The sequence below is a fragment of the Prionailurus bengalensis genome, chromosome A1 (assembly GCF_016509475.1).
Source record: "Prionailurus bengalensis isolate Pbe53 chromosome A1, Fcat_Pben_1.1_paternal_pri, whole genome shotgun sequence".
NCBI classification, from domain to species: Eukaryota; Metazoa; Chordata; class Mammalia; order Carnivora; family Felidae; genus Prionailurus; species Prionailurus bengalensis.
Window position 1 is genome coordinate 173,183,797 of NC_057343.1, and position 21,965 is coordinate 173,205,761.

Consider the following 21,965-nt stretch of genomic DNA (forward strand, 5'->3'; position numbering starts at 1 on the left):
AGACAAATATCATATCACTTAACTCATGTGGAATTTAAGATACAAAACAGATGAACATAGGGGAAGGGAAGCAAAAATAATACAAAACAAGGAGGGGGACAAAACATAAGAGACTCTTAAATACAGAGAACAGCTGAGGGTTGCTTGAAGGATTGTGGGTGGGGGGATGGGCTAAATTGCTAAGGGGCATTAAGGAAGACACTTGTTGGGATGAGCACTGGGTATTCTACATAGGGGATGAATCACTGGAATCTACTCCTAAAATCATCATTGCACAGTATGCTAACTAACTTGGATGTAAATTAAAAAATAAATAAGATATAAAAATACATAAATTTGGGGGGAAATGGTAAATAGCTCAGTAAATATATAGGTACAGCTAGCAACTTATTTGGGAGAAGAGAAATTAAATTAGATCCCTAATTCAAACCTTGTATACGAAAAATTACAAATGGGAGTGCCTGGGTGGCTCATTCGGTTAAGCAACTGACTTCGGCTGAGGTCATGACCTCACGGCTCATGGGTTTAAGCCCCATGTCGGACTCTGTGCTGACAGCTCGGGAGTCTGGAGCCTGCTTTGGATTCTGTCCTCTCTCTCTGTCCCTTGCCTGCTTATGCTCGCTCTCTCTCTCTCTCTCTGTCTCTCTCAAAAATAAATAAAATTTAAAAAAAAAGAAAAAGAAAAATTACAAATGGATTGAATATCTTAGTGTGAAAAATAAACCTAAAACTAATGGAAGAAAATACAGGACAACAAATGTAATTTTTCATAAAATTTCAAAATATTCTGCAGAAGATAAACTAAGGGAAAATATTTTTAACACATAAAGGGGAAAAAAGTCACTATCCCTATAATGCAAGAATTCCTACAAACTAAGAAAAAAAAAGACATCTTTTTTTTTGTTAATGGGTAGAGGATATAATCATTTTATTGAAAAGAAAATGCAAGTGATTAGTAAAAACATACAAATGACTGGTGAGCAGTTTAGGGAAATTCAAAATAAAATCCATTCTTGCTCATGACTGTGAGACTGTCAGTGTCCAACTATCTCTGTTAACAGTTTGGTTATTTATTTTGCTTTTTATTTGTTTACTACATATTTGGGCAGCTAATGGTGCCTACCACCTACTGGTGGTGGTCCCTACTCTCCTATACACATGTACACAAAGGCTGGGGAAATGTACATCAAGTTGTTAATGGAGCTAACTTCTAGGGACTGGGGATTGGTAGGCTGAAAGTTCCTCACACTTCCATTTTACCATAATTTTTTGTAATTGTGTGGATAATATAGTTTGTATGTTTCCTGGTTGATGGCCATTTAGGTTGTAATTTTTCACTGTTTAAACAGCTCTGATAAACATACTTATTCATATCTTGTAAGAGTTGTGCAAGAGTTTCTCTTAGTTAACAGTCAGCAAACTTTTTCTTAAAGGGTCATAAAAAAAATATCTCGGGGCGCCTGGGTGGCGCAGTCGGTTAAGCGTCCGACTTCAGCCAGGTCATGATCTCGCGGTCCGTGAGTTCGAGCCCCGGGTCAGGCTCTGGGCTGATGGCTCGGAGCCTGGAGCCTGTTTCCGATTCTGTGTCTCCCTCTATCTCTGCCCCTCCCTTGTTCATGCTCTGTCTCTCTCTGTCCCAAAAATAAATAAACATTGAAAAAAAAAAATTAAAAAATATCTCATTCTTTGTGGGCCATATGATCTCTGTCACAGCTTCTCAACTCTGCTTTTGTAGCAACCATAGATGTTAGTATGTAAGCAAATAGGCATGGCTGTGCTTCAGTAAAACTTAATTCCCAAAAACAGATGGCTAACAGGCCCTAATTTGTTGACTTCAGCTCTGTAGTATATATACCTAAAAGCAGCATTGCCGGCCATAACATATGAGTGTTTTGAACTAGTGTTTGCCAAATTGCACTCAAAATGATTTTATCGATTTACATTTCTACTAGTAGAGGTCTCTGTGAGTCACGCTTTATAATAGTAAGTGGGCAATGAAACATCAGCTTGTTATTTAATTTATATTTTCTTGAATACTACTGAAGTTGAATATCTTTTCATATATTTATTAGACTGTGGATTTTCTTTCTGTTACTTGTTCATCTTTTTCCCATTTTCCATTATGTTAAATGTCTTACTCTTAAATATTTGAGAGATGTATTAATATCCTCTTGATACCAATCTATTACAGATAATATACACCACATCTCCTCCCTGCAAAATCCATTACCTGTTTTAGATTTGTGATAACAAAACTTAATTTTTGTTATAGAGCTAATTAATTATATATTGCCATATTTGTGCTTTCTGTGAATTATTTGTACATCTTTTCCTATCCTGGAGTCATAAAGTTACTTTCATATTATTTCTAATAGTTCTAATGTTTTATTTTTGCAATTAGGTCTTTAATTCATCTCCAAAATATAATCATGTGTGTTTTAGAGGTAGGGATCTAATTTTACATAAATACAAGTATATATGATTTTATATGTATGTGTGTAATTATTCAATATATAACTTACATATTAAATAATATGTTGGTTTTTATTAATACTATATGGTCAGTTATATATAACATATATGCAGATACATATACATACATGCATATTTATGTTTTTAACAAAATTACCTATTTATTTGATATTCCACTGTTCCCCATTGATTGCCAATGAATTCCATCTCTGGCATGTGGTAAGTTTGTATTTGCTGGATATTTCTAGATTCTGTTCCACTGATCTATTTTAATTTCTCTGTGCCTGCACTCATACCACATTTGTTTTATAAATCTTGGTACCTGGTAGAGTGAGTTGTCCTATTTTTGTAAAAATGTAGTTATATTCTATCTTACTACTCTTCCATCTGAAATTTCGTATCAGCTTGCTGTCTAATTCAAAGAAAAAATGCTTAGTGCATTTTTTGTTATAGTCACATTGAATTTATGAATTAATTTGAGGAGAATTCATATCTTTACAATACAAAGATTGGTTCTTGGTTAAAAGGATGGACTCTGGAGCCAGACCTCCTGGGTTCTAATCCCAGACCTGCTACCTACCTGCACTGATTTTGGGTAAATTCTCTGCCTCGGTTTTCTCATTGATAAAGTATAATGCAAAACTGAAATGTGAGAATTAACTGAGTTAATACATGTAAGAGCACTTAAAGTCTGGCTAAACATGCTAAACACTGAGCAGTATGTATTAGGTGTTATTAATTTTATATCTCCATTCATTTAGGTGTTATTCTTGTTATAAAGTTTTGTAGTGTTCTCTATAAAAATTTTATACATTTTAAAAATTTATTCCTAGATATTACGTAGTTTTTGTTACTGTTATGAATGGAATTTAATTATCCAGCAACCTTCTTGAACTCTTTCATTAAATTGTCTCAGTAGTTTAAGACTTTCTTACATTTTTCTTGCATTTTCCATATGAACTGTCACATTGTTTGCAAAATAATGATAATTTTGTGTGTCCTTTTCAGTTTTTTTCTCTTTATATTGCATAAGAACTCTAATACGTCCTTGAATAAGAAGCAGTGATACTGTGTACTCAAAAGTTTTTGATAGTTACCCTTTCTCAAGTTAAGGAATTTACCTGCTATTACTCATTTGTTGAGAATTATCCTGAATCTGTTTTGAACTCTATTACTGTTATGATTTTTTAAAATCAGTTTTTCGAAAGTCATACTAACTACCTACCCTTGAATTGTTAAGTACTTGTTAGTAAGCATAATTTCATAAATATTCGAGGATATCATACAAAAAAAGAAAGAACTACTACTGGCTTCTTCCATTTTCATTTTCAGAAACAGAAACACAGGGGTTGTATTACTAGAAATCCTCTACTTCTTGGGGCACCTGGGTGGCTTAGTTAAACATCTGATGCTTGATCTCAGCTCAGGTCATGATCTCACAGTTTGTGAATTTGAACCCCCTGTTGGGCTCTGCACTGATAACACAGAGCCTGCTTGGAATTATCTCGCTCTCCCTCTCTCATTCTGCCCGTCCTCTGTTCCTGCTCTCTCTTTCTCCCTCAAAATAAATAAAATAAGAAAGAAAGGAAGGAAGGAAGGAAGGAAGGAAGGAAGGAAGGAATCTTTTATCTCGGTGGATATCAAGACATAGACTGACTTCAAGATTTACTGACATATTGACAATACAGAAATCAAGAGAGATATTAGTTACAGTCTCCTATCATCTTCTAAATATTAAAATTTTTAATTTAAGATTTTACTGGTGGATCCCCCACCCCTGGGCTTTGCATCTATGGAGCTCCTCAGGCAGCTTCACTCTGGGCACTGCCCCCCAACTCTGTGCTTTAGGAGATCTGCCCTCTCCAATACTGTCTTGGCAACAGCCCATGCAAGGCAGTGCCATGGACTTGGCAGTGTGCAGGCAGATCCTATGGTGGCAAGCACCACTCCAAAGTGACTTCTACCCTGGAAAAAGGGGAAGATAACCACACATACCAGTCAAAGGAGGCCCCAGAAGTGGACCGGAGGCAGACAAGTGCTCTGACTACAGGTCCTGCCCACCAACAGAACCTTCTCAGGACAACACAGGGAAAACACCCAGCAGTTTGGTGCTACTGTATCTCTAGCACACATCTGGTCTGACTCAACCCAAGCCCAAGGCATACGAGGACTAGTCCACTAATACCACAGGAACCAGATTCTGCCCACAATAAGACAAAGACAGCCATTGCAGATTAGTGCACTAGACGAAAAAAGCATCTCAGCTGCAGCAGCAGAGCACATGCATCACACATAGGAGACATTCCTGAAGCATCAGGTTCTGGTGAATTAGGGACACTGCACAGCAGGGCACTACTGGACCTCTTCTTCATAAGGCCATTACTTTCAAATGCAGAAGATGTAGCTGTCTTTCCTAACATACAGAAACAGACATAGAGAGTAAGACAAAATGAGACCGAGGACTATGTCCAAAATGAAACAAAAGGACAAAATCACAACAAGAGACCTAAGTAAAACGGAGATATGCAATATGCCTGAGAATTCAAAGAACCAATCATTAATACACTCACTAGACTTAAGAAAAGAGTGGGGGACATCAGTGAGACCCTTAATGAGATATGAAAGACCCAATCAGAGATGAACACAATAAATGAAATTAAAAATACACTAGAGGAATAAGTAGTAGAAGCACAAGAACAAATAAGCAACTTGGAGGACAGAGTAATGGGAAGTGACCAAGCTGAGCACATGAGAGAAAAGAAATATTATGCAAAATGAGAATAAGCTTAGGGAACTCAGCAACATCATCAAGAATAATAATATTCTCATTATAGGGATCCCATAAGGAGAAAAGGAGGCAAAAAAATTTATTTGAAGAAATAATAACTGAAAACTTACTGAATCTGGGGAAGGAAACAGAAATCCAAATCCAGGAGGCATAGAGATCCCCCAACAAAATCAGTCCAAGAAGGTCTACACCAAGACACATAGTAATTAAGATGGCAAAAGGTAGTGATAAAGAGGGGTGCCTGGGTGGCTCCATGGTTAAGCATCCAGCTCTGGATTTCAGCTCAGGTCATGATCTCACGGTATTGAGAGCAAGCCCCACACTGGGCTTTGCATTGAGTGTGGAGCCTGTTTGGGATTCTCTCTCTCTCCCTCTCTCTCTCTGCCCCCCACCTCAAATATATAAATGGTTTTAAAAAGTGATAAAGAGAAAATTTTTAAAGCAGCAAAAGAAAGCAGTTACATATAAGGGAAACTCTATAGGCTGTTAGCTGATTTTTCAGCACAAACTTTGCTGGCCAGAAGGGAGAAGCATGATATATTCAAACTGCAGCCAAGAATACTCTATCCAGCAAGGCTATCATTCAGAATAGGAGAAGTAAAGAGTTTCCCAAACAAAAAGGAATTCATGACCACTAAACCAGCCCTACAAGAAAAGTTAAAGGAGACTCTTCAAGTGGAAAGGAAAGACCATAAGCAAGAGTAAGGAATACAGTAGGAAGCACAGAAATAGTAAAGAAATAAGTATATCTATAAAAATCAGTCAAGGGACTCACTAAATGAAAGCATGTAAAGTATGATACCATCTACCTAAAATGAAGAAAGGAAAGGAGTGGGTTCAAACTTAAGTGACCATCATCCTAATATAGACTGCTGTATACAGAAGATGTTACATACAAGCTGAATGGTAACTACAAATCAAAAACAAGTAATAAATATGCAAGAAATAGAGGAATCCAACTATATCACTAAAGAAAGCCAACTAATCTTGAGAAAAAAGAGCAAGAGAAGAAACAAATGGGGAAAAACTACAAAAACAGCCATAAAAGAAGTAACAAAATGGCAATAAATATATACTATCAATAATTACTTTGAATGTAAATGAACTAACCACTCTAATCAAAAGACATAAGGTGATGGAATGAATAAATAAAACAAGACTCTATATGCTGCCTACAAGAGACTCATTTCAGACCTGAAGGCACATGCAGATTGAAAGTGAAGGGATGGAAAAGCATTTATCATGCATATGGGTGTGAAAAGAAAGCCAAGGTAGCAATATTTATATCTGACCAAATAGACTTTTAAACAAAGACTGTAACAAGAGCCAAAGAAGGATACTATATGATCATTAAGGGGACAATGCAAGGAGATCTAACTGTTGTAAATATTTATGCATCCAACATGAGAGCACCCAAATATTTAAAGCAGTTAGTAACAAACATAAGGAAATAATAGAGAGTAATACAATAATGGTAGAGGACTTTAACACCCCACTTAACATCAATGCACAGATCATCCAAACAAAATCAAAATGAAACAGTGGCTTTGAATGACACACTTGGACCAGGTGGATTTAACAGATACATGCAAAATATTGCATCTTAAAACAGCAAAATAGGGGCGCCTGGGTGGCGCAGTCGGTTAAGCGTCCGACTTCAGCCAGGTCACGATCTTGTGGTCCGTGAGTTCGAGCCCCGCGTCAGGCTCTGGGCTGATGGCTCAGAGCCTGGAGCCTGTTTCCGATTCTGTGTGTCCCTCTCTCTCTGCCCCTCCCCCGTTCATGCTCTGTCTCTCTCTGTCCCAAAAAAAATAAATAAACGTTGAAAAAAAATTTTTTTTAAACAGCAAAATATACATTCTTTTCGAGGGCACATGGAACATTTTCCAGAATAGATCACATATTAGGCCACAAAACAAGTCTCAACAAATTCAGAAAGATCAAAGGCAATCCATGCATCTTTTGTGACCACAACACTGTGAAATTAGAAATGAACCACAAGAAAAAATCTGGAAACACAACAAATACCCGGAAGCTAAATAACATGCTACTAAGTAATGAATGAAGTCAACCAAGAAGTCAAAGAGGAAATCAGAAAATACATGGAGACAAATGAAAATGAAAACACGGTGGTCCCCAAAATTTTTGAATTCTATTCTAAAAGGAAACTTTATAGCAATACACGCCTACCTCAGGAAGGACAACAGATCTCAAGTAAACAACCTAACATTACACCTAAAGAAGCTAAAAAGAAGAACAACAACAACAACAAAAAAAAAATCCGAAGAAAGAAATAATAAAGATTAGAGCAGAAATAAATGAAGTAGAAGCTTAAAAAAAATAGTAGAATAGGTCAACGAAAGCAGAAGCTGGTTCTTTGAAAAGATCAACAAAATTGATAAGCCGTTAGCCAGACTCATCAAAAAGAGAGAGAGAGAGGTCTCAAAATCAGAAATGAAAGAGGAGAAATAACTGACCAAAAATACAAAGGATTATATGGGAATATTTTGAAAAATCATATGCCAACAAATTGGGCAACTTAGAAGAAATGGATAAATTCCTAGAAACCTGTAACTTTCCAAAATTGAATAGGAAAAAATGGAAAATTGGAAAAGACCAATTACCAGAAATAAAATCAAAAAGATTGCCAGCAAACAAAAGCCCAGACCAGATGGCTTCACTGCAGAATTCTACCAAGCATTTAAAGAAGAGTTAATACCTGTTCTTCTCAAACTACTCCAAAAAATAGAAAAGGAAGGAAAACTTCTAAATTCATTCTACAAGACATGCATTACTTGCTCCAAAAAAACAAAGACACTAGAAAAAAAACTACAGGCCAATATCTCTGATGAACATAGATGCAGAATTCCTCACATAATATTAGCAAACCAGATCCAACAATACATTAAAAAAAAAAAATTCACCACCAAGTGGGATTTATTTCCAGGATGCAAGGATTCCTCAATATTCACAAGTCAATCAACACGATACATTGCATCAATAAGAGGATTAAAGACATGTGGTCATTTCAGTAGACACAGAAAAAGCATTTGACATAATAAAACATCCATTCATGATAAAAACCCTCCACAAAGTAGATTTAGAGGGAACATACTTCAACATAACAAAGACCATATATGAAAAACCCAGAGCTAACATCATCCTCATTGGAGAAAAACTGAGAGATTTTCCCTTAAAGTCAAGAACAAGACATGGATGTCCACTCTCAGTTGTATTCAACATAATACTGGAAGTCCTAGCCACAGCATTCAGACAAGAAAAAGGAATAAAAGGCATCTGTATTGGTAAGAAAGAAGTAAAACTTTCACTATTTGCATATGACGTGATACTATATTGAAAACCCTAAAGGCTCCACCAAAAATACCTACTAGAATTGATAAAGGAATGCAGTAATGTCCCAGGATACAAAATCACTGTATAGAAATCCATAGCATTTTTATACACTAATAATAAACCACAGAAAGAGAAATTAAGAAAAAAATCCCATTTATAACTGCACCAAAAATAATAAAATATCTAGGAATAAACTTAACCATGGAGGTGAAAGACCTATACTCTGAAAACTATAAAACACTGATGAAAGAAATGAAAGATGTCACAAAAATAGAAAGACATTCCATGCTCATGGGTTGGAAGAACAAATGTTAAAATATCCATACCAAAGCAGTCTACAGATTTGACGCAATCCTGTCCAAATATCAATAGCATTGTTTACAGAACTAGAACACATAATCCTAAAATTTGTATGGAACCACAGAAGAACACAAATAGCCAAAACAGTCTTGAAAAAGAGCAAAGCTGGAGGCATCACAATTTGGACTTCCAAGTTATATTACAAAGCTGTAGTAATCAAAATAGTATGGTGCTGGCACAAAAATAACTACATAGGTCAGTGGAACAGAATAGAAAAGCCCGAAATGAATCCACAGTTACATGGTGAATTAATCTTCAACAAAGCAGGAAAGAATATGCAACAGACAAAAGACAGTCTGTTCAACAAATAGTGTTGGGAAAACTGGACAACATACAGAAGAATGAAACGGACCACTTTCTTACACCATCCACAAAATTAAAATCAAAATGGATGAAAGACCTAAACGTGAGACCTGAAACTATAAAAATCCTAGAAAGGAATGCAGGCAGTAATTTCTCTGCCATCAACCGTAGCAACTTTTTCTAGGTAGGTCCCCTGAGGCAAGGAAACCAAAAGCAAAAGTAAACTTAGGACCACATCAAAATAAAAAGCTTCTTCATAGTGAAGGAAACAATCAACAAACGAAGACAACTGACTAAATGGGAAAATATTATTTGCAAATGACATATGATAAAGGGTTAGTATCCAAATATATAAAGAACTTATACAACTCAACACCCAAAACCAAACAATAAATCCAATGAAAAAATGAGCAGAAGGGGCACCTGAGTGGCTCCATCAGTTAAGCATCTGACTCTGGACTGTTGGTGAGGATGTGGAGAAAAAGGAGTACTCATGCCCTGCTGTTGGGAATGCAAACTGGTGCAGCCACTGTCAAAGACAGTATGAAGGTTCCTCAAAAAGTTAAAAATAGAACTACCATATAATCCAATAATTGCACTACTGAGTATTTACCCAAAGAATACAAAACCATTAATTCAAAAGGATCTCTGCACCCCTGTGTTTGTTGCAGCATTATTTATAATAGTCAAATTATGGAGACAGATCAAGTGTCCATTGACTGATGAATGGGTAAGGAAGAGTGGTGTATATATGCAGTGGAATATTATTTAGCCATAAAAAAGAATGAAATCTTGCCATTTGTAATGACATGGATGGAGCTAGAATATAATGCTAAATCAGGGAAAGACAAATACCATATGATTTCACTCATATGTGGAATTTGAAAAACAAATTAATGAAGTGGGGGGCAGAAATAGAGAAGCAAACCAAGAAATAGACTCTTAACTATAGAGAACAAACTGATGGTTACCAGAGGGGAGGTGGGCAGGGAGACAGGTGAAATAGATGACTGGGATTAAGGACTGTACTTACCATGATGAGCACTGAACAGTATGTAGAATTGTTGAATCACTTTATACCTGAAATTAATGTAGCACTGTATGTTTACTGGGACTAAAATTAAAAACTTAATGAAAAATTTAAAAAAATATTTTATTGGTGGCAGGGAGCTTGTTGCACAAAGAGGAAAACCAGTATTCTGAAGCTGATTGTGTATAGTTTTGTTGTTTCATGTAAAGCCAGAAATTGTTTATCATATGGTTGTAGAGGTAACCACTGATATCTGTGGTATCTTTAGAGAGCTACTGAAAATATAGGCATTTTTCCTTCCTTCACCATGTTTTCATGATATTTAGATAAGGAAGGGTTTGTTAGAGAAATTTATTTACCTTAAGTTCACTGTTTTCACAATTACAATAGAGTATCAGCATACTTATAGTGTTATGAGGGAAAGGAGAAGAGGGAGGGAAGGAAGGATTTGGTTTTGGGAGGGTTTTTTTGTTTGGTGAGCACAATTTTGAGTTTTTCTGTGGTTATTTATCATAATATTAAATAATAGCGGCAATAAATGTTTTTACTGTGTAGTAAAATCATAAGGATACTGTATTTAAATAAAACTAAATAGATCAGTGTAAGTTTTATAGTATAGATAGCTAAAGCTATTTTAGTACTTTTATTATTTATCTGTTGGGATATGCATGCTCAGGAATCGTTTATTGATAGGGCACACACACAAAAAAAAAGTTTAGAAATGACTCCATCTAGCTTCTAACACGTTTTTCGCCCATTAAAATAATTACCCATAATTTTCATGCCTCAATATTAGGATGTCACTATAGAATTATTTCAGAAGATGATACAACATTGATAGTACTTGTTTCTTTCTTTTTTTTTTTAATACACTTTCCTTATCAAGGGTGACAAACCAAAACAAAAGCCTGAACATGTAAAAACCCAGGGTGCTGGAAATACAAACTCAGTTCATTCAAACTCAAGCTCATCCAGACCCTGGTCGCAATCCCTAGTGAGGTACATGTGAGCACCAAGTCAGGGAGAGGGGGACAGGAGTGATGCCAAGAGAAAGGGTGGGAAGGGGACTCCTATAGGCCCCTAGGGATCACCCTCACAGTGGTACCTCCACCTTCCCAGTGACAGTGAAGACATACTAGGCCCTAATCTTTTGACCCTCACCCCAGCCCTGGCCAGGGTTTCGAATGCCAATCCCAAATGGTTCTACCCTCCCTTGCTCCAGCCTCACTTCCACCCTCACTCTTCTCCACACTCTTCCCTGTGATTAGTAGCAGGTTAGGATACTGTGTGAGCCACAGTGAGGCTGGGGGCCAGGAGAGGCAGAGTGGAGACAGGTGAAGAGAGGAGACGAAGAGCTGTCCAAGGATCCCTCTCTTCATGGGATCCCAGACCGTGCAATCGGCAACTCTTTTGCGTCCACTCAGATCTGAGAAGGTGCACTGTGGGCATAAGCAGCTATCCTGGAGACTTGCTATAAGTCGGAAAAAAGGGATGGGCTCGCTGGCCAGCCTTTGGTGGGGCTGGCTGGTTTGAGATGGCAACGCCAGCAGTTTCTTCAGTGGGTCAGGCTGCAGCTCAGCACAGCCAAGCGGGTGCTGGGCAGTACTTTTTTCTAAAACCTATGTGTTTGTTGTCATGAAGGTAATTAAAAATCATTTCACTTTGCAAGGTTTTCATATACAAGTGATTTGGTTTTTCTCGCTTCCACTTGTGTTCATAAAAATTAAAGCAAAATTTAGCTTTTTGTAAAAAGCACTTTTCCCACATTGTTTCAATTCCATGTCGTTTGATCTATAGTAAATTCTTTGTGTTCATTTACTGGTCTTAGGATAGTGGGAAAGCACAAAGCTTCTAACATTGTGATCCTAGTGTTGGGAATAAAAATAATGTTTAGCTGCAGAAGGTATTTGGGAAAACTATATCTGAAAGGTACATCTGACTTATAATAGGAATAACTCTGGGAAAGGTTAGTCCTAATGTTTAAACCCTAATATTTATAAAAACAAATCAGATGTTCTTTCCCTTAACACATATACCATGCTTTCTTTAAATCTGTTACATTATACTAGCATCTGGATAAATATAAAGATCAAACTCAGGTGTAATTTTGTCTTTGGACTATTTTTTGAGAATAACTTAAATATGAATTTTTATACCACATGTGCCATGTAATTTGATACATGACTTTATGTGTACAATTTTCCTAAATAAATCTATCATGTAAAGTTAGATGTATTAAAAAATTGAACTGCCCCATATGTCATCAGTGTGTGACTATGTACACATTATCTAACTGCTTATGGAAGAATGATGTAGCATATCCCTGAGCTACTAAATGATAGCCATGGTATGACTATTTACACTAATGTTTTTAATAAAATTAGATCTAATTTGGTCACTTTTTTATTTTAGCGAAGAGTAACCAGAATTCAACAAATAGAGAAGGACATACTTCGTATACGACAGCTTTTACAGTCCCAAGCCACAGAAGCAGAGGTTGGTAAATTGTTTCTTTTTCATTTACAGATATAAAAATAGGTAATTATTCTAAGAAAAGAAAATATGTATAATTAATGTGACATTGAAATATAGATGTTCTTCTAGAGAATGGAACACTTCATAAGTTTTTTTCATGAAATTAAATGAATTATCAAAAACCTTGACTATGTTGATCTTTTAATAACTCCTATGCAATTAAAATTTATCAAGCCATAAATACAGATACCTTACTTCAGTTATCAAATTACATATAATCAGATAACTGACTTAATTTGGCTATTATCAACTAGTAAATAAGCTATAACTTGTATGTAACTCATGATTAAAATTCATCATACAAAGTTATTTATGCTTGCTCCACAATCCTCATTAAAATGACACTAAAAGGATGAAATCAAAAAGGCAGAGACAAGGGAGGTAACATCATAAAATTTGGGGAACTGAAAAGCAGGTAAATAAATGCACTGTTTTAGCATATGGCAGTGAATTAACCCCTAAGTCAGCAATAGAAAGTCATGAAGCAACTCATTTTATACTGTGGAGTTCCAAAACAGTTACCTCTGGATGTGAAGATTAAAAAAAGTGACTAAAATTTTAGTGAGAGGATGACTGAAAATGGTTAAGAAGCAGGTGGCACCTCCAGAGCCTGTCTTCAACTCTCAGTAGCCGGGTGAGTTCTTTCTAATCCCAGCAAAAGATGAAGGATTTATTCTAGAAAGAAGAAAAGATCTTCAGATAGGGGTAAGCCCAGTGTAACTGAAATTACATGCTAAAAACTGAATTGAGTGAAAATTTAGCTACTGAGTGCTGAAACCCTCACTGAATCCAGGCTTATAATACAGACAAGGTGCTAGAAGCAACTTCTTTAAGAAATGTGATTAACCCAAGAAAACAGACCTAAATGTACTGACATTGGAGGATTCCCCAATAAAACGACACAGTTGGACCACCCAAAAAAATAGCTGTAGTTGCCAGTCTTTATCCCTCATGTATAGAGCTTCACTTAACCTTTTCATAGGTAGCCCATTCCGAAGTAGGGATGGACTATGCAGAAAGAAGAACACTTTAAAACATAAAACGAACATTAATATTCTCAGATAAATGATAATGCATCCATAGTGCAAAGAAACCATGGTACACAAAAGGAATATTCAAAGAATTCAGGAAAGAGTTCTTAGGAATTAAAATTGTGGTAGCAGAAATGAAAACTCAGAGTAGAAGATAAATTTTCCGGAAAATAGAACAGAAAGATATGAGATGAAAAACAGAAAAGATGAGAAAATCAGAGAATCATTCCTGGAGGGTTCAATATTCAAATAAAGAGGAGTTCCAGAAAGAGAATGGAGGAGCTAGAGGGAGCAAATGATCACAGAAGTAAATTAAAATATCCCAGAACTAGGGGGCATAGTTTTCCAAATAAAATGGTCTCTCCAATATCTAACACCACAGATGAAAATAATCCCACAGCAGGCACATCATGGTGCCATTTCATCTCACTAGAAATAAAAAGAAAGTCCTAAAACATTCTGGAGAAAGGGAAACAACTTCACACATACAAACAAAAATATAAATGTCTTTAGATACATAAACAGCAACACTAGAAGCTGTGACGTAGAATACCAACTTCTTAAAACTTCTGAAAGAAAATTATTTCCAGCTATGTTCTAATACCTGTTCCCTGACATACTGGGTGTCCTATAATTCTACTCAGTTCTGAAACTACCCAGAGTGTAGACCCCATATTTAACGGTAAAGTCATTCCCAAGACTACTACCATCACTTCAGACACCAACTGCAAGTATCAGGCATCCCCAAGCAAACTGCACTTTACTTTGCTCACCTTCCTGTAAATTCTACCCTAAGTGGGGATGTTCCAGTACAATTCACTTCTGACAGTTACTACCTAGAGTTAACATAACACATACAGGTTAATGGTAGAGTCCTTCACAAAAATAACCCCACTTCACATGCCAAGCTACCCATACTTCTGCCCAACTGGTTACAAAATTGGGGCTTCCCACACCTGCCTAGGTTCAGTAATTCACTGGAATGACTCAGAACTCATTGGAAATACTACACATACAATTACAGTTTTATTTTAGAGGATTCAGATCAGGAACAGCCTAATGAGGAGACTTACAGGGCAAGATGTGGGGCAAGTGAGGGATAAAGAATGCAGAGCTTCCATGCTCCCATAGAGTCTGGATACATCATTCCCCCACACATCAGTATGTTCATCAGCCAGGAGGCTCCACTGAGCTTCAGTGTCCAGAGTTTTATTGGGGTTTCATTATGTAGACATGCTTGATTAAATAGGTGACTATATGATTGACCTCAATTTCCAGTCCCCCTCTTCCTCCTCCCTGGAGACTTGTCTGACCCAAAGTTCCAATCTTCTAGTGACCTGTTTCTTTATGCCTGACTCTTAATATCATAGGAACTTTGGCTTCAGTACATCCGAATTTGAAATATATAGAAACGTGTTTGCTAAGTAGGCAGTTTAAGTACAAGTACAATTAAGTCCTACTCCTAAAAGCAGTTTTAACTTGGCTGTCCTAAGCCAATGAAAACCAAATAATATATGTATAAGGAATAAGTTGTCCATTTTGCAGTGTTGGCTCTTAAAGACTAGAAAAAAAAATGGTGTCTCTGCTCCTTTTTCAGTTTCACTAGTATTGTTACATGGTAGTATTCTGGTCGTTATAACCTCTTTGACTTTATGGTGTAGTTTATCTTTTTTTTTTTTCCTTGATTAAACTTATTACACTCTATTTTTAAAATTATTTTTAAAGAGGCAGCCTTTTGTTTTCATTGAGCAACACTGCATTTTATATTTTCTCTTCTGACATTTTCTGCTTTGAGTTTCCACTGCCAAGTTTCTCACTTCTTTAGTTACATTTTTTTTCTTCCATCTTTTTATATTCTGATTATTACTGTTTGTCTGCATCTAACAAGTTCTTTTATATTTTGAAATCAATATTCACATTTGTTTTTTTAGTTGGTTGAATTTTTTATTTGTATGAAATAGCTCTCCTTATTACATTTAATGCTCTTCACCTTAAATTTCGTTGTTTGCTATTAATATTACTACAGTAGCTTTTTGTTATCATTTTCCCACTATAACATATTCCCTCCCTGTATTTCCAAAATTTCCAACTTTCTGGCTTCTGGAAAGCCCTAAAAAATTGTCATTTGTTAGTTGCAATCCTTATTTTTCAGCATCAGTATAAGTTTATTACAGGTTGGGGACTTGTTCATGTTGTTTGGATTTGTTCAAAACTTTTTATTCATATCATTGGATTTGGGTCCAACTGTCTACCATTGTGATCCAGTCTCTCTTGCTTTCTTTTGTTATGAAAATGATTATATCAGTCATAGCCTACAGTGGTTACATTTAGTCTACTAGTTCAGTGAATGTACATTAAAGGAAGGTGCCATCTCACATTTAAGAAAGAACCAAAATCTTTTTTTTAATTTTGCTTTTTGAAGTTTTTTTATTCCATTGTCGTTGTTTTGCTAATGTAGATAAGTGGGAGAAGCTGGAAAATGGAGAAAACCAGGGTTTGGACACTCATAAATTAGTTCATACTCAGTGTATACAGGGAAAGAGAAGATTTCTGTCAAATAATTTCTCTACAATGAAGCATATTTCTTACAGCACTGTCTTTGTCCTACCTGCTGACAACTCTGATTTAGGGTTTAAATGCTGTACATAATTCAAGTGATGTAATTATTGCACATGATTCAAATCTCAAAAGTTACAAAAAGATATGTGAGACAGCAAGTGCTACCACTTTCTTGTATATCTTTTCAGTTGGGTTATTTACTGACAAACAAATACGTTTGGGGAGATCAAAAAGATAGGAGCTGTGAGAATTTTAGCATGGTTGTAAAATCTCTAGATAGCCAGTGAGAAATATTTATTAAAATCCTATGCAAAGTACTTTTACAACTCATTAATAGGGAGATAGCTCAAATTTAAAATGGGCAAAAGATTTGAATAGACATTTCACCAGAAAATATACAGGAATGGCTGATAAACATGAAAATAAGCTTACCATCATTAGTCATTAGGGAAGTGCAGATCAAAACTAGAGTGATATCCCACCTTACCCCATTAGTATGGCTATAATCATAAAGACAGTAATAAACATTGGCAAGGATGTGGATAAATACAAGCCATCATACATTGCTATTGAGAATGTAAAATAGTATAACCACTTGAAAACAGTTTGGCAGTTACTTAAAATATTAAACATAAAGTCACCATGTGACCCAGCAATTCCACTTCTAGGTATACCCGTCCAAGAAAGTGAAAACATGTGGCCACACAAAGACTTTAACTTGAATGTATATAGCAGTATTATTCATAATAGCCCCAGAGTAGAAACAGTGCAAATGTATTATCAACTGGTGAATAAATAAACACAATGTGTATATCCTTACAATGGAGTACTGTTTGGCTGTAAAAACGAGTAAATTGGTGATACATACTGTAACATGGATCAACATCAAAAACATGCTGAGTGGGGCGCCTGGGTGGCGCAGTCGGTTAAGCGTCCGACTTCAGCCAGGTCACGATCTCGCGGTCCGGAAGTTCGAGCCCCGCGTCAGGCTCTGGGCTGATGGCTCAGAGCCTGGAGCCTGTTTCCGATTCTGTGTCTCCCTCTCTCTCTGCCCCTCCCCCGTTCATGCTCTGTCTCGCTCTGTCCCAAAAATAAATAAAAAACGTTGAAAAAAAAAAATTTTAAAAAAAAAAAAAAACATGCTGAGTAAAAGAAACCAGACATGTAAGCCCATATATTTCATTTATAAAAAATGTCTAGAAAAGGCAAATTTATAAAGACAGAAAGTGGATAAGCCAGAGACATGAATGGGAATGAGGATTGACTGTAAGTGAGCACAAGGAATCTTATTAGAATGGTGAGAGTGTTCTAAAACTGGATTATGGTGATGCTTGGTAAGCTTACAGAAAAATTGTTTAAAATGGGTGTATGTTGTGGTATATAAATACCTCAACAATTTTTTTTTTAATATTTTCAGCCCTAGGGTAGACAACTTTGAGGAAGTTGTCCAGCAATGCTGGAAATGAGATCTCTAGTTAGATTGTTCTTTTTTTTTTTTTAAGTTTGTTTATTTTTAGAGAGAGTGAGCAAAAGCGGGACAAGGACAGAGGAAGAGGGAGAGAGAGAGAATCCCAAGCAGTCTCTACAATGTCATCATGGTGCCTGATGTGGGACTCAAACCCACGAACTGAGAGACCATGACCTAAGCCGAAACTAAGAGGGGGATGCTTAACCCCCCGAGCCATCCAGGCACCCCAGGATTATTCTTTCATAAGAATCAGCAATAGTTTCTTTACCTTCAGTGTTAGCAGTATCTTTGGACAGTGATAAAGAGTGCAGGCAGGCCTGTAGCCTAGGATCAGTAAAAGAATAAAGGGAAGTAAATAACAAATAAGGAAAGAAGAAAAAGGAAAGAAAATAAAGATAGTAAGTGTTAAATATTAGTTTAGGCCCCGGAGTCAGACTTGTGATCCCCACTCTGGCTCTGCCATTTACTGAGTATGTGACCTAAAGCCAGATACTTATATTATCTGTTTCTCAGTTTCTTTATCTGTATAGTGGGGATAATAATAATACCTATGTCACAGAGCTGGTATGAGGATTAAATGAATCAATAGAGGGGCGCCTGGGTGGCGCAGTCGGTTAAGCGTCCGACTTCAGCCAGGTCACGATCTCACGGTCAGTGAGTTCGAGCCCCGCGTCGGGCTCTGGGCTGATGGCTCAGAACCTGGAGCCTGTTTCCGATTCTGTGTCTCCCTCTCTCTCTACCCCTCCCCCGTTCATGCTCTGTCTCTCTCTGTCCCAAAAATAAATAAACGTTGAAAAAAAATTTAAAAAAAATAAATGAATGAATCAATAGATGCCAAGTGATTAGTGCATAGTAAACATTAGACTTTTTTTTAACTTTATCATATTCATCATCCTCACCATCATCAAATGGGCCTGGTAATCCTTCAGGACTACTGTGTTTCTGTGCATCTCTATTCTTCTCTTGGAAATGACTTATCTCCCTCCCTTTAATAATTCCACCTCCTCCTTCCTAGAGAAATCAGAACTGCCTGCCCTCCCTATCAGGAAGCATTCTACCTTCCTTCTTGTACTTTGGATTTTCAACCCCTGCCTTTTCAGGGACTTCTTACTCTTACTTCTTTTCTCACATTTATCTTCTTCTTCAGTGGTACCTTTGCATTGACATTTAAACATCCTCAAGTCAAGACTCAGGTCTTCATAATATAAAATGAACCTTCCTCAATTCTGCCTCTCCCTGCAGCTGTCTTCCTTCATCTGTCCCCTTCTCTCCCTCATTGTCTTTTCCCACTTCCCCACTCTAAAGGTGTTTCTAGACTCCAAGTCTGTATTTTCTTCCCACCATCCGCTCTTAAAATACACCAATCTAGTCTCTACTCCCAAATGGATCATCAGCGAATTCTGTATTATTAATTAAATTGGTATTTTCAATCTTAATCTTGACATTTTCTACATTATTTAACACTTCCTGTTTCTTGAAATATTCTTCTCTTGGCATCTATGACAACTGTTTTTTGCTGTTTTCCCACCTCTTTGGCTTTTATAGGCTATGTTCTTTTATCTGGACATTAATTATAGGCATTCCTTAAATCTTCTCTTTTGTCTGTATTAGCTCTCCCTTAGACCATCTCATTAATGCTTAGAGCTTCACTTACCTTCTATACACTGTTGGCTCTCAAATTCATTTTCTAGCCCTGAGTTCCAGACTCCTAAATCTGTCTGCCTACTCTGAATCTCCACCAAGATGTCTCAAAGATACTAAAATCCAATATATCCAAAACATAATTAATGATCTTCTCCTAAGTCCTTCTTACCATGCCTCTACCTCCTCCAAAAAATCCTCACGCCCTTACTATTACCTTCTCTGCACATGACACCATTATTATTCAGTTGTGTAAGCTAAGGAACAAAGGAATTATTCTTGACACCACATCTCTTCCTTTAGTCCATATCCAATCATATCAAGTTCTTCAGATTTACCTCTCTGTCTCTACTTCTTTTTAACACTGCTTGCCTAGTGTCAGGTACCATCATCTCACACTCACATTGATATATTAGCCTCCAAACTGGTCTCTATGTTTCCTATCTACTTAGGCCATTTAAATTTAAAATTAAAATTTTACCTTAAAAGATCAGTTTATATTAACTTTTCCCATTAATAATCTAGTATTGGTTATGTTAGGGCAGGAGTGACATATGAGAATTATACTAAAATTCAACAAAGTAAGATTTATTGTTTTTATCTTTTTTTTGTTCTGTTCTCTGCACATGATTTTTTGATGTACTAGAACAAACCATGCCCCCTCCTACTCTAGGTCCGTCATCTTTTTATCTAAAACCTTCCTCTAACCCTGTCCCTTTTCCCAGAATTCCTGTTTATTTTTTAGGTCTCAGTTCTGACAGTACTTCCCTAAGAGGACTCTTTCCCAAACTCAGGCCTTGTGATATCCCTCTGCTATACATTCTCACAGCACTTTGTACTCTTTATTTCAGTGTGCTTGTCAAAGTTTTAACTTTATTGTTAGCTCTCTCATTATTTGATAGTATCCCTGATGAGACAATAAGCTTGAGCACATAGAGCAATGTCTGGTTTTGCCAGCGCTGTAGTCTCCAGCACCTAGTACAAGTAACAGAGCAGATGCTCAATAATTACTTTTGCATTGACATCTTTAATTATGTTAATATAAAGTCTTTGTGTTTTTAGTGGTTTTTGATTCATTTTTATCTCTCGATTGACTTCGTGTATGTCTCTACTTTTGTTGAATTTGTTGAATTTTCTAGTGTGATTTTCAGATGATACAATTCTTTTTCTGAATTATTGGGGCTTCCTCATTCTTGCCTACATATAACTCATGCTGGCTTATTGATGGAAATATTGCATGAAAAGTAACTTTTAAGTCACATTTTAAATGGTTTAGGAAAGCTTGGTATGTAAAGAAATTTTAGTGGAAGCCATTTTGTAATTTATTTATCACTATTAAATATGCCAAGTTTCTTAAAGGGTAATTTTTATTTTAGAGTATCATTTTCCTAGAGCAAGCAAGCACATTTGTAATTGTTGCTATGAAAAATAATGGAAAAATTATTTTACTTATTTGATTCTGCAGTGGTATTTTTACAGAGTGACTGCTGTGTACTGGATATAATCTATCCTGAAATGACTGCTTTTACTGGATATAATCTGTCATTTTCATTTCATCTAACAGATGGTGGTTACATTAAAAAAGGTTTTTGGTTTTATTCATATCAGATTTTAAGAGCTTATTGATTTCATCTGACTTTTATTAGCAGAGGATGTATATATATTCTGTGTATAAATATACCTATACGGAAGGTATTTGTAAGCTTAGGTAATAGTTTAACTGTTAATATTTACAGCTACATTGAATGCCAGAACCATGTGACCTTGTGGAAGAGACACTTATTTATTCTAGTGGGGTTATATCCCTGATAGTGATGTGAGCACAGCTGGTGGAGGATGGTGTTTCTGTGAGTCTCAGAAAATCCTTTGTCTTGTGCGGCTCTAATGCTCAAGGGACACACTTCACTTTCCTCCTGCTGAAATAGTCGACTGCCAACCATGCTGGAGGTTATGAAGTATAAAGTGCAGTTCTTTGCTTTTGTAAACCTATATAATTGATACATTCAGAGCTTTAATACAGGACAGGAAAAAAAGCTGTGGGCTAAGAAAGCAAACACCATTTTTGCATGTAATGATATTAACTCCATATTAACAGAGGTCATCTCAGAGCAAGCATGAAGCCAGCTCACATGAAGCTGAGCGGCAGAATGAAGGTCAAGGAGTGGCAGAAATCAACATGGCAACTCCTGGTAGTGGTCAGGTAAAGAAATTTATTGGTTTTCTTTTTAATTAACTATTTAAATATTTCTAAAGGAATATGGGGTGAGATAGTCCTCAGAATGATCTGTAAATCTTATTGATTTCCTTAATCCTGAATGGATATCTCCAGAAGAATTCAGTGCCAAAATGCTATATCATTTTTCTTTATTACATCTAACAATAACGTTTCAAAATTTCTAATTTAGAGCTATATTTTATACCTCT

At 36.3% G+C, this 21,965-nt stretch overlaps 1 protein-coding gene across 13 annotated transcripts in view; it reads left to right on the forward strand.

The window, feature by feature from the left end:
- The window catches only part of APC (APC regulator of WNT signaling pathway), a 149,520-nt gene that overhangs the window by 95,310 nt on the left and 32,245 nt on the right, over positions 1-21,965 (forward strand). For 11 of the 13 annotated variants that reach the window (XM_043595387.1, XM_043595418.1, XM_043595451.1 and 8 more), the window contains 2 exons: positions 12,720-12,803; positions 21,637-21,741. In XM_043595387.1, the coding sequence (XP_043451322.1) occupies positions 12,720-12,803; positions 21,637-21,741 (189 nt within the window). The remainder of the gene's footprint in view (positions 1-12,719; positions 12,804-21,636; positions 21,742-21,965) is intronic. The other 2 variants (XM_043595442.1, XM_043595484.1) reach the window with 1 other exon arrangement.